The 18,516-nt window shown below is 44.5% G+C and overlaps 1 protein-coding gene across 15 annotated transcripts in view; it reads left to right on the top strand.

The window, feature by feature from the left end:
- Positions 1-18,516, top strand: part of mecom (MDS1 and EVI1 complex locus) — a 135,662-nt gene that overhangs the window by 37,033 nt on the left and 80,113 nt on the right. For all 15 annotated transcript variants that reach the window (XM_085795340.1, XM_085795345.1, XM_085795336.1 and 12 more), the window contains exon 2: positions 5,878-6,224. In XM_085795340.1, coding sequence (XP_085651466.1) covers positions 5,878-6,224 — 347 coding nt within the window. The remainder of the gene's footprint in view (positions 1-5,877; positions 6,225-18,516) is intronic.

Below are 18,516 nucleotides of genomic sequence, written 5' to 3' on the forward strand. Positions count from 1 at the left end.
AGTTGTTCTTAAGTATTAACTATTTAAAATATTTGTAGTAATCAAAATAAACCTTGACTTTACCCTTTAAGTAGGCCTATTATCCTATCCTCCCCATCAGCTTTCCTTCTTTGCACACTTCTCATCCTCTACCAACCCCTCCTCCTCTTTCCTCTTTCTTCCACTCCTTTCTCTCATCTTCTCTATCCCAGGGTCAGTGTGTGATTTGGAGGGCCCTCCCTCTAAGCCCTTGGCTGATGTATGGCTTGTGGAAACAATGTGAGCGCCGGGTTGTTATTCTGTTTGCTTTACATTTGACAGGCTTGAGTTAGCGTCCGACTGGGATCCTATCTCATTAGTCCAAATGCGGGGTTAAACCAATCATAAAAATCATTTGGCAACTGGCATCTCACTCAGGAACACCTGTCAACATACAGGCAGGAGATAAACTCTGCAAATTAGAGTCAGGACTGAGATTGAATCAGGGAGGGAGGAGGGAGAGATATGCCCATATGCTCCATGTTGTTAGAGACTTAATGATATGAAGTGGTTGGGCTGATATGGAGGCTTCCTCGTTGATGATATTGATTGTGGTTTTAGGACGTAAACTGTGTGTATGTTTGTGTGTTGCACATCCATCTCTGTGTTCATCAGGACTTCATTTATTTGCATTTCATTAAAAATAAATGCGGTTTGTTAATCCGTCATATTGATTATCCCAAACGACCGCAGAAGGAGAAGCAAAACAATTTGTCTTTTAATAGAAATGTATCAAATAGAGACAAATTTCCCAACAACGGACTGGTCGCTTGGTAGCTTACAATTGCATGAATCAGTGCAATTCTCTACTAACTCTAACATGCTTTTTTTTCTTCTTTTAAGCAAACACACATTTTCTCTCTCTCTCTCCTGCGCACACACCTCTCTGTTTTCCTCTGCAGTATCTTCCCCTCCTCACCCTGTCCAAACATACATCTTTATCAAGCGGCTGTTGTCAGACAACATTAGATAATTAATAGGCCATTTGTCAGGCCTGTGAGAAACATGTTAAAATCCCCGAGCAGCTCCCCAGATAAATCCTTCCACGCACACAGACGCCTTTGTTGTGTCAGCCTGCCATCGGAGCTGCAGATTTACCATTAAAGGACCCTCATTATTAATCACAACTAATGCTAATTAATTAGATGTCCGTGTGTGTGTGTGTGTATGTGTGTGTGTGTGTGTGTGTGTGTGGAGAGGGACCAGCTCTAAGTTTCAGTTTGTTGTGCGGTGTCAATTGGTAACTCGGCCCACGGCCCTTAATGGAGTGTTTTCCATTTGGAACCGGGAGTAGTTGACTAACACCGAGGTGAAAAAACACAGACAATGCTCCCATTAATTAAGACTGTGTTAAGAGCCCCGCTCGTGCTACTGTGTGGCCTGTGCGTGCTTAAACAGTCTGTGCATTGTGTGCGCATGCATGTAAAGACTTGTGAATAAAACTGTATTTATGACATTTTAATCTGACATACAGCAGTAGCATTATTTGTTTTTGTTTTTGTTTTTATTTGTAGGGTTAGTTGACACAGTTTCTCAGCCCTGCAGAGTTACATCAACAGACAGAAAGCAACAGGCAAATATGAATACAAAAGTAAACTTACAGTAACTACCTTTATCTTTTCATAATAATGTTAGTTTAGGTATAAAAGTCATTCACCCGTAACCCTAGCTTTTCAGTACGGAAAGACACAATGGGAAAGACACTTTTATTTGGAAATGTCTTTTTTTTTGGTTGAAGAAACGCAGATAAATTGTGGACAACTTAGGCTGTGAATTTTTGTGGTTTGTAGTGCGTTCCACAGTCACCCCAGTGGACCCACGCACCAAAAGACTCCCCAAAAGCAGAGCTAAGGCCTCCATTAAGCACAAAGGCAGAGTTAATTAGGAAGCTTATTGCCTCTCCTGGGGGCATGGGGCTCCAAACACTTTCCTATACACCCTGCTGAGGGAATCTAGGCACAAAATGATGCACTGTAATTAACAGTGTTTAGCAAATCAACAGCAGCCATTTTCTGATTGGCAGTAGCTGTGAGAGTGTTGAAATTATCCAATTGAAAGATAATTATTTTTTATTTTCTTTCTGAATAGAGTCACAGTGAGTTGTCCCTCCCAGACGCCTACGCCTACGTCTCCCTGAGGGCATCCTCATTTTTTCAGGCAAATTACTCAATATACAATAACAGCAATCATGCCGGTCCCCCCTTAATCCCTCCCACATATTTTGAAATCTCTTAACAATACCTACACCAGTTTAACAACAGTCCAGTGACCGTGATAAAAAATTATACTTCTACTGCCGTTCTGGTTTGTGAAATTTGGAATGGATAGAACATGCAGATATTACATTTGTTGCAGAGTCATTTCTTTCTACCAAAACAAACACACACTCATCATGCCCTGGTGGAGAGCTATAAATAGGAGGCAGAGGAATGATGAAGAGTGCAGCTTCAGAATTTGGATGATGACTAATGTAGGGGATCATGTGTGATTATGTATGACCTGTAGTACAAGGGTAAGCCCCCCCGTCCCATTTGTCTGCTTTTACAGGGAACAAATGATATCTAGAGATAAGCATGAGGGCCGGCCCTCATAAGGTGAGGAGTTCATTTCCATATTTCATGATCTGAGACCCCATCAGTCAAGTGTGAGACCTCTGGATCTGGCTAGATGAAGTGATTTGTGAATTGGGTCCAGGCTAAGTAGATGAATAATGCTCCCACCTTACACCTCGCAGTGTTAAAGCCTGTCTGGCATTGTACACTATGGGCTGAGACACTGTAGTGGAAGATAAATAAAACTTACATCCAATTAATCAAACTTTGAAATGTAGAAATTGTACTTTTAGTTTCACTGTTTTTTGAGCATAGCTACCAATTTCTGTATTCTTCTAATCCACAACTACATTACAGTCAGTATTTAAAATCATTTAAAAAACTAAAGTGCAACTTAAAATACTGCCAGTCATGTGTTGCCACAGATTTGGAAAAGACCATGTATCACAAATGTGACAGATAGCGATGGAGTAAGAGCCAGAAAGACACACGTCTGGACAAAAATAGTGTGTGAGGGAGGGGTGGACTATGTCTACAGGTAGGTTATTTCTCTCTGTAAACATATGTATCCATTTGTCCCGTGGGTGCGTCCCCTTGGCGTCCCGCTGGCAGTGGCTGGGTCACACCTCCATTAGGGGCTTTGTCACAGTGATTAATAGCTCCTTCTATCATCTTTAATTCACTCCCTGATGATGGCGGCCCTGCTCGCTGCTCGGGGTAATCGTGTGATGTATGAGTCCGCCCAACACCTCGTGGCAGAGGTGAAAATCATTCCACCCATGCAGATAGCAGCCCCGGGAACAAATGTTTTCCCTCTTTAAAAAAATTAATGAATTTGGCGTTAAGCGTGAGCATTTGAATAAATGGGATATAAGCGTGTGTGTATGTGTGTGGGTGGGTGCGTCATGATGTATTTTCCTACCTTAATGATGGGGAGATAATATTGTTTTCCTCATTATTTTGCACTAAATCTTTTGTGTTGTCTTTTGGATACACCAGCATCAAAGTTTTGTGGGTTTTCCTTGAGACATGCTTCCTTGTACTATCACGATGTGCCATCTATGTTATTAACGTTGTTAAAGACTTGATGCTGCTCCCAGCTGGAGTTCCCCCGTCTCAACCCAGAATTCTTTTAGAGCTCCTTCTTTGATGAAGGGCGTCAGCCTTTAATGGTGAAGTAATGTCCACTGCTGAACAAACAAACAGGACTCTTTGCTTTAAGGAGGCAGAGACACACTGAAATGCACACACATGCACACGCAAACACATTCCAATCTCATCATCCATGCGCAGTGTCCCCTACCACCCCACACGTCTGAGCAGGGCTGCAGTCTTGGACTTATCAATCATCTGCACATGAAACCACAATTTTTAAAACTCTATATTTGCTTTCAGCTAACGTTTACCTTACAGAAACATATATGTTTATGAGCCGAAATGCTCTCGTTGAGTCCAGTGGACCAGGGGAATTTCTGGTCTAAATCAAATATAAACTTGGAGACCAGCGTGAGGGGGGGAAATGTCAGAGGAGAAACAGCAATAGAGGGATACGGTTACCTTTAAAAGCTCTTGTCCCTCTACCATATGGCAAGCCTCACATCCAAGACTATAACCGCGTTACACAGTCTCCTTGCTGAAAATCATTACATTGACTCCCAGAGCCACATTGGGTTTCATGCCCGGGCCAGCTCAGCAGAGTTTCTAAAAGACTTACCCTCAAACACTCTGGGCCCACACAGTGCGTGTGTCAAACACAATAGATGCACAGACACCGTGATCAGGTAATACTGCAGGGAATGACAACGAAAAATACTTACGTTTTCAATGTAGTCAAAAAAAAACACACGCTATACTGCATAACACAGAGAACACAGCCACATATTGTGATACACAGCTCAATCACACAGAGAGTTCATTTTCCCACCGCGAACGCACCTTTTAAAAGGAATAACGACTTAACTGGCAGACGAAAACAGCTTGTCTGTTACTTATGCTACATTTGACAGTTCTGTGCTTTCATTTTCACCAGACATTGTGCGTCAACTTTGCCAAAGTGGAAGCTGTACTGTACATTCTTTAGGATATTCACAGTGTTCTCATCAGCCTTGTCTTCTGCTTTTGAATAATGCATCAGAGTTTGTAACAGAAAAGGAGAGTGCACATCTCCAGGTCTTGAGTTAATCTTTCAGGTTAGTGTATGACCACCTGTGGCCAATCACAGTGACCCGTCCAGTCAATCAGAAGCACAGTTACTTCATGGCCAGTGAGCAAGAAGTGTGTGTGTATCTTTGTGGATCAAAGGTTCCATGGCTGACAGCGCAGCGGTACAGTGTCACACAGGCAGCCCTTCAGGAATGTTTCTCAGCTCAGGGATGAGTTGTTGGAGCCTCATTAGCAGAGCCCCCTCTCCCCTCGGCCTGTCAGCCTGCGTTAGGCACAGCCCACCACAGATGCACTCTGGGGGAGCGGTAGCTTCCTGTGGATCATTTCCGGCGTTTAGTGTCTATCTGTCTCACCGTGTGACACCTGGCTGGCTTCTTCATTAGCTGTGTTGTCTGAATACTTCTCTGTCTTGTTCGGTGACTTGTCTGATTATATGTCTGTATGTGAACACGTCTTTCTGCCTTTCGTCTTACCTGTATATGTACGCTTTTTTTTTTTTGTCAGACTTTTATGTCTTTGTACCTGCCTGCATTTATTATATTGTTATAATATTTTTAATTCGTGACACCTCAGAGCAGCTGTGTTTGGCTCTACCTGTCAGCACTGTGAATGAGTCAGTCCCTCTTCCGCCATTAAGCCCCACCAGCCACGTGTGCCACTCTGAAGAAGCCCACTGTGGGTTCAAGGGTCATATTTCTATGTCCTGTTTCACTCTATTCACAATTAACCCCAATGTCCTTCCCTCTGTTTTCACTGTACAGTGGAGAAAGAGTTCAGGAAAAGGAAATATAAAACAGTCAGAGCAGTACAATGCTGAGCAACTCCTGCTTACCAACGTTGGCATCGGCTCAACCAAATGGCAAACATGCCATGTTGCTGCTGCAGCGTTTTTTTGTATTTACATTCATATCCAGTCTTATCTTAAACTTTTGATCTCAATTTAAAGGTCTGTGTTGGGTGTAGACATTACTAACAAGTGTGAACCCTTCATGACCTTTGGCTCTCTTTACTATTGAGCTTAACTGAAACAGGATCAAGACTTTCATTTGTTTTCTTTCCATTGTCAAATCTATAAGTCTCTGAAGCATAAATATGTCAGTGAGCATCCACCCTCACGTAGAGACTCTCTCTGTTTCTTTCCCAGGTGATGGTGATGATGAGTTTGCCCTCTACCCGTCCGACATCTTAGAAGATGTATGTGGCTCTGATGGCGACCCTACACCTTCTTCAGCCCTGGCAGAGGACCCAGCTTCCCCTCCGCTCTCTGACGATGAGGCTTCACCCCAGGACTCCTTGTCGTTTCAACACCCGAACATCTTTTTATCCCAAGAAGATTTGGCCATTCCCCTGGACTTTGAACTGCGGGAGTCAGGAGTTCCAGGAGGAGGCGCGGGCATCTGGAGCCGCAGGAAGGTAAACGTCGGGGAGCGTTTTGGACCATACGAAGGAGAGCACAGGCCTTGTCTCAGAGACCCCACTCAAGGCTGGGAGGTAGGAACATAATGGATAAAGAAGAGTTCATACTGTTAATTGTGTCTTGCTTTGCAGAGTCAGTGCCTTCACACACATCAATAACTGACAGAAGTTAATGTCTCCTTAAGTGGGCTTCAGATTAAAAATCAAGAGGGAATTTTTATCAGCGGTCACCACATATTTCAATGGGTTTGGGATGTATTTCATGGCTGCTGGGGTGGAGAAATTTGTTCCACTTGTAACAGAGCAGTTTACGCTTTGGTTCAAGTATAAACATGAAAATTACAGTCACAAGGTTTTTCTCAACCAGTCGTAGCACACTTTCTGACAAGAGGGGTTTTCTTTGGCCAATATACACTGTAGCATTCACATCAGTCCTCTTTTTTATTTCCTCCCATGTCGTCATGTTCACATTTAGCCCAGTGACCACAAAGCTGTTGTTGTCGTTTGTTGCCCAGTGATGTAATGTTAGCTCAGTGCCACTGAAAGAAAGGGAGCCGAGGTTGTGCTCTTAACTCAATTAAAATGAAAACCATAAATCCCTTCTTCATCCTGGTTAGGGACCCACTGCGGCCATTGGCAAATCACATATTGGTCAGCCGGCGCAAAAAATCGAAGGTAGGGTCACAGGACAAGGTCAGAGGTTAGATGTGGTCTCCGTCAGTGTCAGGCTAGTTTGGTTTTATAGAGCAGGAGGAAGGGCCTGGCAGAGTATCAGCCTCATTTAGTCTCCCAAAATAGATCCTCTCTAATTTGGATGTGAGGAATTAGTCCTTCATATTCAGGCCTTTGTCCCTTTGTTAGGCATTACCAAGCTCATTAAGAACCGCTGACCATGGCAGTCCATAAAGTGAAAAGTCACATCTTTAAATAAACAAGACAATTCAATTCAAGTTGATTTATCTTACTAAAATCTCCGTATCCCTAAGTCCATTTTAATGTTGCACTTTGAAGTCGACTAAGAGCGGCTTGGTTAAGTATCAACATTCTGCTCATATAAATAGTTTTGGATTTGGACTGGTGTTTGCTGGGTTTGCATCATAGAGCATTACTGTAGCCCATCAGCTCTGACTCAGTGGTTTTGGCTCAGACCAAACCAAAATAAATTCCTTTTTTTCTGCTCTCTGGACTACATTTCATTAGGAAACAACTTCTCCCTCATTATCAAGTGCCGGATGAGATTCAATATATAAATGTCTCTTAAAGTCAAGTGAGAAAAAAAAAACTCACTAATTTTTGCCGATTTTAATATCACAGAATCTAAATAAAAAGTATCTGTCTCTCCCGGAGAGATTTACAGCTGGTTGAACAAGCTCTCTTGGTTATTCTTTTTTTTTCACAGGGAAGGAAATAAAGGAAAAAGAGGTTTCATGAATTTTAATCCGGCGGTAATTTATGGGGAGCTTGAATAATAATATGTATTTAAAAAGCTGAGGAGCTCGGGTCTGAGTGTGCATGTGTGTGTATCTGGGGGCAGTCGTGTTGAGGGGTGGGGGGAGAGGGAGGGGTGGGCAGAAGGGGGGGGATCCAAGATGGGATCCTGGCGAGGTAGCACTGTATCACAATGTTTAATTACCACCCTGACAGCGAGCCATAACTCTTTCCATTAAGTAAATAAGTTGTAAAGAATTTATGATGAAATGCCACATTATTCAGAATGGATATTCAGTGATGACATCCCGCTGCATTAAATATGGTAAACGCCATTAAGCCCTCCTGACCCTCCCCCCCTCTTCTCCCATGCCCACCCCTCTACCATCCCTCGCCCACTGCTCACCCACGACCCCCGCCCCCCCTCCCCTCGCCTGCAAATAGTCAATATGCCAATAAGCCTGCGGAGGGTCTGTAAAAATAAAATTGATTTGGTAAATGTGAGTTAAGATAGATATGTTTGCTTTCATCATCAATTCCGTTGCGGCGCGGAGAGGTGATGTCACCGACCGGGGAACGATAAAGTGGCGCTCCCATCTGGAGCGTTTGATGGAGGGCCCCGAGCGGCTCAGGCCAGTGGTGACAGACTCAGGGAAGTTTGTCACCAGGGAGGCCACCGCTTCTCAGCGCCATCACCATAAATTTGGGGGCTTTATTCATAAAGGGGAAGAGTGAGTTATGACGGCCACGATGCTTTATGAATACAGGAATGGTGACTTATGGGAAAGATAGCTTCGGTAAATAAGAGGTAGAGAGGCGGCAGTGAGGGGTCTGTTAGGCTGAGACGGCACTGTCGTATGCAGAACTGGAATGCTGACTGTGCCAGCAATCACATGCCCACTGTGTGTGTGTGTGTGCGCACGTGCATCTGCATTTGTGTGTATTTATCTATTGTTCATGAGAAATATGTGTTCATGAATGTAATTATTTAAGTCAGATCTTATCAGTGACGATAGAAAAAACTTCAAGTTGAGCATCAGAGTTGTGCCTTATCAAAAAGAGGATTTTCTTAATGCAGGATGAAAACAATGGAGCTGGACCAAAGCGTGTTTAATAAATGAAGGTTTACATAGATGTTTTACATGTTGTGGTTGTAAAATCTTATCAGTTCACAGAAACGCCACCTTCTTCAGTTTAATCTCTCGCAACAACCCAACCACCTTTCTGACTTTGGATTTCCTTTCATTTCAAGGAATTCAAATGTGAACTGAAAGTAGATTTGATTTATTAACAACAACAATAACAATTTATGTTGTTTAAAATCTCGTTGAAGGAAACAATATTTTCTGTCTAGAAATTATCCAGATAGAACATGTAGGTGGTGAGTCTCACCAGAACAAAAATTATGACCCATATGCTATAATATGTGTACATAGTCTTGAATTAAATCATGCAATGGCTCAAAACGAGAATAATACAGCGTTAGGAGCTCAGTGTGTTTCTCCAAAATGTATTTAACAATGTCACTTTGGAAATTAGAAGGAAAAACCATGAGCAGCCATATATTACATTCTGTTTTAGTGTGACAGAATAAGGATGAGGTGGTCTGCACTTGCCCACAGTATTTACATGTATTTCTCTATGGCTTTGCCTGAAAATACTCTTAATGCCTGGATGCCCTCCAGTCCATATTCTGCTGTCTCTCTCTCTGAGTTGTTAGGCACATTGAAATTCAAACTCCATTTGTGTCCATCCTCTTCTCAGCGGCAGCAACAATAAGACAGAGAGTTAGAGTCCGGGAGAGAGTTATCCAGCACTCAATGAGCCTTTGGGCTCACCCAAACTCGCAGCCCCACGGGATTATGGGTCCTGGGCTTAGAAAACTGTGTGCCTCCTGCTGTAGCAGCGATGGGCGGAGCAGGTTAGGGGTGCGAGAAAGGGTGGGATGGTGAGTGGGGCGGGACAGGGGCGCTTAGGGCCTTTGTGCATCTCTTGAGTGAGAGGCGGAGGTGGAGGTGGAGGTGGAGGCGATAGTGGCGGTGGTAGTGGGGAGGTGGTGAAGGAGATTAGCAGTGATGGTGAATGGGAGTAGGGGATTAGGTGGCTGGGCAGGGCCTTTCCTGGCTCTGCCTGTCTCCTGAACCTCCTGGTCATGAGAGGATGGGAGGATGAAGGGAGGAGAGGCAGATGCCTGGCCAGGAGGAGCCCCATCCTTTACACTCTTGTCAGCTTAAAATCTTGCATTTCTAATGATTGACTGTGAAAGACAAATAAGTTCACATGTTTTTTTATCATGTGAAGTGAATTGCTGGATGGAAAGTCTGTGGACTTCAGATTTTAGGAGACATTTAAAACTCTATAGGGTATAGTGCCTGTGGCTATGGTGCACACACGACGGCTCATATTTACTGGACAATCAAAAAATGTTCAGGCCGTCTTTCAACTGTAGTGGGTTTGTGGGTTCTCACTTTGGCATGGCGCATACAGTGTGAACTCCAGAAAAGGTCAATTCAGAAATCAGGGCTTTTGTGCATCTGTGCGTTGCATGTGGGTCCACATACGCTCTTCTATACGTGTGCGTGCATGCCTGCATGCGTGTGTGTGCGTGAGACAGAGTGTGAGAGTGTGGACGGAGGGCGTTTCGAGAGGGCGTATTTTTTTGTGAACGGATAAGCTGATGTCCTGAATGAATGCAGATGTCTCTGGCTGGCTGTCCGCCTGTCCCCTGCGCGCTGACGGCCTGTCACCTCTCTCTGTCACAGGGAGAAAGAGCCACTCTCAGTGCTGGCTAAAAGCCCCTTAATCCCCGAGCCCCTGCCACATCCCATCCACTTTCAGCGGAGATGGCCCTGCCCACAGCAGAGCTTAGAAAGGCAGGCGCAAGGGATGAACCTCTCTGTCACTCACGCACCTCTCAATGGGCACACATCTTCACATATTCACACAGAAAACGTACACACACATATATAATTTTTAGAATTTCAAAGTGAAAAAGTCCTGTGCCTGCAAAAGGCGACGTGAATGGCGGTTGTCAATGCATTGTGCTGCAGGAACACAACGGCCGCGCTGACATCATTGTGGGCCCTGTTTTCTTTTCTTGCAGAAGAGCACCAAGCGGCCGCCGTGACACTGTGTGTAATAATGTAGGAGCAGTTCACAGCATACACTTGGGTCTCATTGGCACTTAATGAATTGTGAAGAGGACAATAAAGACCATTAAAAAGCGTTGTGTGAGACCGGATAGTATGAGGAGGGAAATGTGTCACCATGTTGACAGAGTGTTCTGAACAAGTGACTGTTTTTGTGTCTAATGAAAGCCGTGCTGCTGAGGGAACACCTATCCTTCTTTGATTGTAATTACAGCTCCACTCCTGAGCTCTGTGTGTAAGACAAGTAGTTAAGTTAAGAGATGGTTGGATTGACCTGAGGGGGACACACCTGCTGGGGATGGGAGCTGAAAGTAAAATATGGAAGTGGGGAGACTGGTTGTGCTGGATCCCAGCTAAGGCCAAGGCTTAGTGTAGAATATGAAGGTCTGAATTTTGTTCAAATAGACACTAGGAAGCTCACTGTCACACAGCCATTAATCTGAAATAAAGTAACCACTACCTTTTTTCAAATTTTGACCAAATAGTTTTAAAACTTTCTATACCTTAACTACAGTTTAATTTCTATAGTGATAATAGTGGCATCATTTTCTTCAATGTTAAAAAAAGAACATTCACCTTTTTTAATATTATATCACACTCAGGTACATCACTGCAACCGGTCAAGTGCTTCTTAAAGCACAAGCCCAGACTCTATTTTTTCGTTTTATAAATCCATGTATCCCAGTTGAACAGCTTGTATATGTTTTTCTAACAATTTAACCAGTTCAAACATTGATTGAATTAAATTGGCACAATCGTAGTGAGTAAACATGCTGCACATTTAACCTACAGAGTTACCAGAGGCCCCCACTGGCCTCTTACTTCCTTCGCACGGTGCACAGTGTGCAGCCTCCCCTCTGTTAAAACAGCCCCAGTAATGCCTTCAGCCATGTGTGTCTGTGTCTGCTTTTGTCTCTCCCGGTGTCTGTGAGGGAGATGAGCTCCCCAGCCAATGTAACTGGAGCTTGATTGTCTTGGACGGGAGTGATGTCCATTCAAAATCCCAAGACAAAACAAGCTGGGGGTCCATCTCCCTGGCTCTCAGTTGATTGGTAATCCTTTTCTTTGGGTTAATCTGTTGTTTGTTGGTGCTGGTTCAGACTAGTGTGTGTCTGTTTGTGTGTGTGTGTGTGTGTTTGGTGGTGGTGGGGTGTGTTATTGAAGGTTTAATCTCATGTGAGAGGAGTGAGGGGAGACGAGGCACATTCATTAAGAGTGTAGGACAGAGAGAAAGTGTGAGAGGATTCTTCTCCATGAGTGCAGGGTCAGTCAAATCCCAACTTTATCTGGAAGCTGCTCTTCTCTCTTAGTTAAAAATAATAAAAATTAAAAAGAAAAAAAAAAAAAACTTTACACATTTCTGATTTCCCTCTCACTCTTTAGCACTATCCCACCCTCATCCCACCTCCCCTGCCTCCTCCTCCTCCTCCTCCTCCTCCTCCTCCTCCTCCTCCTCCTCCTCCCTCTTTCTCTGTCTGAGTTCCCAGCAGGGAGGGGAAGCTAGGTTAACTAACTGAACAAAGTCAGAGTGAATTGCAGAAGGACAAAGGCGGGCGTGAGTGGGGGCTATGCCAGTCGGAAGGTGTAGCCAGCAGCACAATACCAGGTGAAGGAGGCTCTTGTCAGGGGTCCATCCAAGCAGGGCAAAGGTCATGAGCCTTATTAGATCTGAAGTGAGTGGAAGGACTTGTTTGATTGAAAAAGGAGTTTGGGAAAAGGAGGGACAAGGAAGGAGTTCACCTGTTTGAAAAGCTCAGTAGGGGAGGGGGGAGGAGGGTGTTGCTCCCCCATTATGTCTGACCTGTCGGGATGCAGATAAAAATCTGACTAGCTGGTGTAGCTCATGGTGGGAGTCACAACACAGCCGTAACTCACCGTGAGCTGAAAAAAAAGAGAGGCTGAATTGGTCGGAAACATGCAGGGCAAACTCAATAACACAATGACAAACGTCTAGACAGCCACAGATATAATAGAATTTATATGAAGGTGCATTGACTCATTGGCACGATATAAATGCTACTGCCTTGTAATACACATTTACATCATCTGTCCTCAGCTGTTATGGCACTCTGAGCGCTCTGAGGCAGATGTACACCGCAAGACTTTTTGTAACAAAGGAGCTTCAATGTCGCTGTCAAAGCCATTATTTCTGAGATATTTCTGTCTTATCAGATGATTTACAGAGGACAATAAAAGGAGCAATGAGAAGAGAGGATGGCATGTAGCAAAGTTTACCAGCTTGAATTAAATTCACCACAAACATTAGATATTTACAACACCTACCAAATATCCCCAGAGATATGTTTTAAGTGAAACTTTAATTAAGAATATGAAACAATTTCCCATTAAATTGACAACTCTATCAGCAGCAAATGTTAGTAAAAGCAGAGAAGCAACAATAGGAGAAGGGTGAGGGGAATGTGCAAGAGCTACTAACTCCACCCAGGTTAGGCATTCAAATCAAATGCACCTCGTCAACCGTCTACACAGCTCCCCTGGGCAAAAAAATACTTAAAAAGTCCTATTACTCACTTACACACACACTACTCATAATTATAGCTGCATACTCGCAGTAACCCTCAAATATACACCAACACAGCAAACCCCCTAGGTTTGCACACCCACACACACACACGCACACCCCCTGCACTCTGCACAGATAGGAGTGAAAATGAGGGGACCCCTAAACAGCGTACAGGAAACAGAAGTGATGAATTCCGTGTGCGGGGCCACAGAGCCAGGCTCATAGATACCTTATCTAGGGGGATTGATAGGGGAAGGGCCTTCCCTTAAAACACACTACTGATTGTTTCCAAATGTCTTCCCAATGGGGAGGGTTAGCGAGAGGGAGAGACAGCGACTCAGGGGCAGAGCTTGCAAGCTTTTTATTGGTCCAGTCCGGGGGAAACCGAGAGGGAACAGCAACTCTGTCCCGGCTTTCCTGCCCCAAGTTGCTGCTAGCGCTTAACTACCAGTCAGATCGTATTACCCAGGCAGTAAATCTAAGTACCGGTTAGCGCAAATAATCAAGAGCTAATACTGCTCTACGAAACCACTTTCTCTGTGTCTGTGGTCAGAGCTGTGCAAACAGGCACAAGCCAAGGCCCTCTGTCCTCTTAGCCTCTGCCAGACTCTCCCTCACTCTCTCACGGCTATTATGACCTACACACAGTCACAATCTTTCACACACTTATGTATCCGTGTCTCCCTTATGGAGTGCACCCCCCGCGTGCGTGTGTGTTTGTGTTCGTTCACATGTTCAAATCTCTCGTCCGTCCCTGTGCTGCAGTTCAAAGGGTAATGGGACGGTGCGGTCTAGTCGAGCTTATTACTGGGTTAAGCGCTTAAAAAACCTATAGGCCGCGCCACATTCAGCACAGTAACACCGTAGCCCTCTTCCAATTACTCCATATTGCTGCTCCAATTAGAGTGGAGCAGGTCCAAAACCAGAACTGAGAGCTGCCAGGTTTAGAGAGAGAGAAAGCAGAGGCCCGGGGTGGCAGTAATGAGGTCTTAACCCCGACTTTGCTCTATTATGTCATAATGCTTTAATTCGAGCCATATGATAGGCTGCTGTGCACTCATATGTTATTCGAAAGTCAGTATTTGTTAGCTGGCCCTGTCTGTTCACCTCAGATGTGGCCTGGGAGATTTTTGGGGATCAAATCATCAACAGAAGAGAAGAGAAGACCGCATCAGGTTGCTCAGGGAGGAAGTGCGTTGCCTACACTGCAAACACCAATTATCAAATGACAAGATAAAAAAAAGTGTTGTGTCTACTTTGGCCAGTAGACCATATAGCGCTATGTCACAGATTTATGTGTATTCAATGGAAATGTGATAAACCTAGCAGCCCCTCAGTACTCCCAGTATTGGCAGGTTTATCACTAATGGCACTGTTGTTGCGGTTGTAGCTAAATTTCTTGATAAAAGTACCTCATGTAAAGCAAATTGGACAGTTGTAGTTTTAGTACTTTACCTTCAATAAGTATAATTCTGAGGTACTTGCTTTTTTTTCAATTATAAATGTGTGCAGGTAACAATTCTGTACTTTTAGCTTCTTCTTCTTTTTATTTTTATTTTTTTATATAATGCATATTTATCACACCGTGGTATAAATGTATTTTCTTAAGGTCTGAGTACATCCTTCCCATTTTTATCAAGCTTTACAGTCCCTACCCACACACAAGACCAGCTGCTCATGATGGCATCAATTTATAATCACAATCACTTTTTTAGCCGACTGTTGCACCAATTAACTAACAATGTATTTGTTAATAGTTTGTACAGTGCTTGAAGGTCACATTTTAAATGAGTGTGGTTCTTGTCTTTAATGGGGTTAATTACCATGGTAATAACCCAGGACCACTTCCTGGTCAATAATTGTTTTGTAATTGGTTTCAGGTTGCATAATAATGATACAGTCCATCAATTCCTGTCATTGCATAATTACAATACGGGGTGTTTAATCATATTCTGGATAAACATGCAGGCCTTGGTAGCTCACCTGGGAGAGCGTTTATCATCAAGGCTCAGTCCATGCTGCAGTGGCACGGCTTCGATTCCAGCCTGGGCCCCTTGATGCATGTCACTCTCTCTCTCTCTCTCTCTCTCTCCCTCTCTCCCTCTCTCTCCCAAAACTTCCCTGTCCCTCTCTCTTTCTCTCTCTCTCTCTCTCTCTCTCTGTGACTGTTGCTGCCACATTAAATGCACAAATACCCCAAAATAACTTGTGAATGCATGCCTTTGAAACAATAACAAAGTGGTGGCTGCCAGTTTTTTTCAATGGAGGGACGTGTTTACTGTACCTGCCTCTACAACTGTAGGGCAACAACCTCAGAATAATTTATACCTAAAGGAACTGAGTAATGGTACATAACAGCTACAACACATAATAACTTCTTCTCTTCTGCAAGTGGTCTTGCAGTTGCTAGTGTGTCTGGATACCACACTGTAGGCTGCATATGTTGCAAATCAGACTTCATTTGTGTTCTGCAGAGTTACATTTCTTGTTTACACTCAGAGTGACTCCAAGAGTGTTATTCTAACTATGTTACAGCAGCTTTTGCACGGTATCCTTTTCATACACAGCATTGTTCATTGTTTGAAGACGTAAATTGAGCAATAAAAAGGGAATGCTTATTGGATATATTGGATTAGACGTCCAGCATACTGTATGCTCATGAGTTCTGTATCATATTTTCTAAACTTTAGCATGGGGCAAGGGATCGAGCTCCACACATGGCAGTCACCCTTAAATCCACAGATAAATGCAGCTCACTCATCCGAAGATGGTGGGGAATAGATAGTGTTTCTCCTCGGGGGAGAGAGCTACGGAAGCGCATTGCATTCACTTGATAAAATAAAATTTAGACACCTTATCTCGTAATTACGAGAAAATATCTCGTAATTATGAGATCCTGATGTCGTAATTATGAGATCCTGAGATAAAGAAAAAGGAAATGTCTATAAATCCGCTCTTGTTGTCTTAATAGAAGAATGCTACGGTGGTGCAGTGGTTAGAGCAGTTGCTACCCATACAGGAGACCGAGGATCGAATCCTGGGTGGAGCACATCGTTCTCGTTTTGTATATTAGGCCACTGTAGCCTACATTATTAGACAGCGGGGGACACACCGGCCCATGTTAACCGATTGTGCCATTCATACACACCAAAGACCCCGGTGCCTGGCCGCCGCCGCCGTCACTGCTCTAGTGGCGGCCGGGCACCGGGGTCTGTGGAGCGGGTTCATGAAGCCTGGTTGTCCCGACATGATTCACTCACAACACTGTAACGTTATGTTGTGTGTCTTGTAGCCGAAAAGTAGGCTATAACACACACAACATAACGTGACAGCCGCAGTGTTGTGAGTGAGTCATGTCGGGACAACCAGGCTTCATGAACCCGCTCCACAGACCCCGGTGCCCGGCCGCCGCTGCTGCTGCTGCTGCTCCGGAGGGGAAGGCGAAGCTCACTGCCAGGATCCCCGCCGGAGCAGCGGCGGCGGCCGGGCTCACACCCGGGGAAGGCGATCCTGGCAGTGAGGGTGTGTGAGCCCGCCGCCGCCGCCACTGGGGGCGGCCAGGCGGGGGAGGCGATCAGTGAGCTTCGCCTTCCCCACCCAGGGAAGGCCATCCTGGCAGTTAAGAGGAGAAACTTTCTGCTTCTATGTTGTTGTTAAGTTTAGGAGCAGCGGAGCGGCTCGTGGCTGCAGCTCAGTTCACTGAGAATGGAGTTTGTTTTCTTTCGGTAGACGTAAATACGTAACACGTGTACCCCCTGTCCAATCAGAACGCTTCCCGACCCCCAGACGTTAAGCAGAATTAAATAAAGGCGATTTAATGTGTTTTACATGTTAACCCCAATTCTGAATTATTATTTCCGTGTAAACTCGAAGGAGAATATTTTAATTCCAAACTATTTAATTCAGAATAATTAATTCCGAATTAAAAAACATCATGTAAACGATAAGCCCCACCATGGGATTCGATCCTCAGTCTCCCGTGTGAGAGGTAACTGCTCTAACCACTGTACTACCATGGACCATTGATTCTAATTGAGACAAGAGCGGACTTATAGACATTCCTTTTTCTCTATCTCATAATTACGAGATCAGGATCTCATAATTACGAGAAAAGATCTCGTAATTACGACATCAGGATCTCATAATTACGAGAAAAGATCTCGTAATTACGACATCAGGATCTCGTAATTACGAGAAAAGATCTCGTAATTACGAGATAAGGTGTCTAAATTTTATTTTATCAAGTGAATGCAATGCGCTTCCGTAGAGAGCAAAGGGGGGGGGGGTGAAAAAGGGAGTTAAAACATGGTTACGGTATGCATAGCGACCAAGGGGGTAGTCTGTGAGAAGATAGGATAGGCAAAACTAGACAACTAGACAGGGTGAAAACAAGAGTGATAGATGAGACCGAAGAAAAAGAAAGACAGATAAAGGGGAGAGAGGAGTACAAGAGAGTGAGAAAATCAGTCAGAGTGAATGAAAGAGAGGCAGAATGAGCCGAGGAGGTGGAGAGAGAACTCGATGTCCTGTCTCTGGTACGTGCCGAGGGAGACAGATTTCCCGGTGGAGAGTTCCCAAGTGTCCCCCTGCAGTCTGTAATAGGATTTTCCAGGCTACAGCAGGTAGTCTGTGAGGGAACTTTGTTCGTGGGCGCTCACAGATAAGGGTTAATGCAGCCCAAAGGTTCCTCCGCTAAACAGGGCGCTCTGGGAATCTGTCGCTCCCTCCTTGTCGGCCTGCGCTGTCAGCACCAATCCGTCACAAAGGATTTCTTCCTGCAAAACTCAGTGGCCATTTCTGACATCTCCAACAAACTAATTGTTGTCTCCAGTCCTGGCAAGCCCTGTGAAGTCCTAACGAGTTAGCGTCTTCTGCACAGATGAGAAAAAGTCTTGCAAAATCAATTTCTCAGCCGAATTACGCTTTGGCATCAGCGCCAAAACAGAGGAGAGGGGAGAAGAGGAGAGGAGAGAGGAGAGAGGAGAGAAGGGGAGGAGAGGATGCCAAGATGGACCAGGCCAGAGTCTCTTAGAGCAGGGTTTGTGTCATCCGTATTCTCTCCTCCAATTGTTCTCGTTCCCCAGGCTGTTTTATGACTGCTTCCTTTCCCTCCAAGCCACTTTATGACAGGCATTGTAATGTCTTTAGAGTTCTGGGCAGCCTCTGATTGGGCCATGCAGTGCTTCTCTCTGGCCCTGAGTGACAGTGGGACCAGGTCCAACCGCCACCCAGGACACAGAGCCATAAATCATCCTGCTGGCACTGG

This window comes from Trachurus japonicus, chromosome 13 (genome assembly GCF_045865225.1).
Source record: "Trachurus japonicus isolate A0001 chromosome 13, Traja_1.0".
NCBI lineage: Eukaryota > Metazoa > Chordata > Actinopteri > Carangiformes > Carangidae > Trachurus > Trachurus japonicus.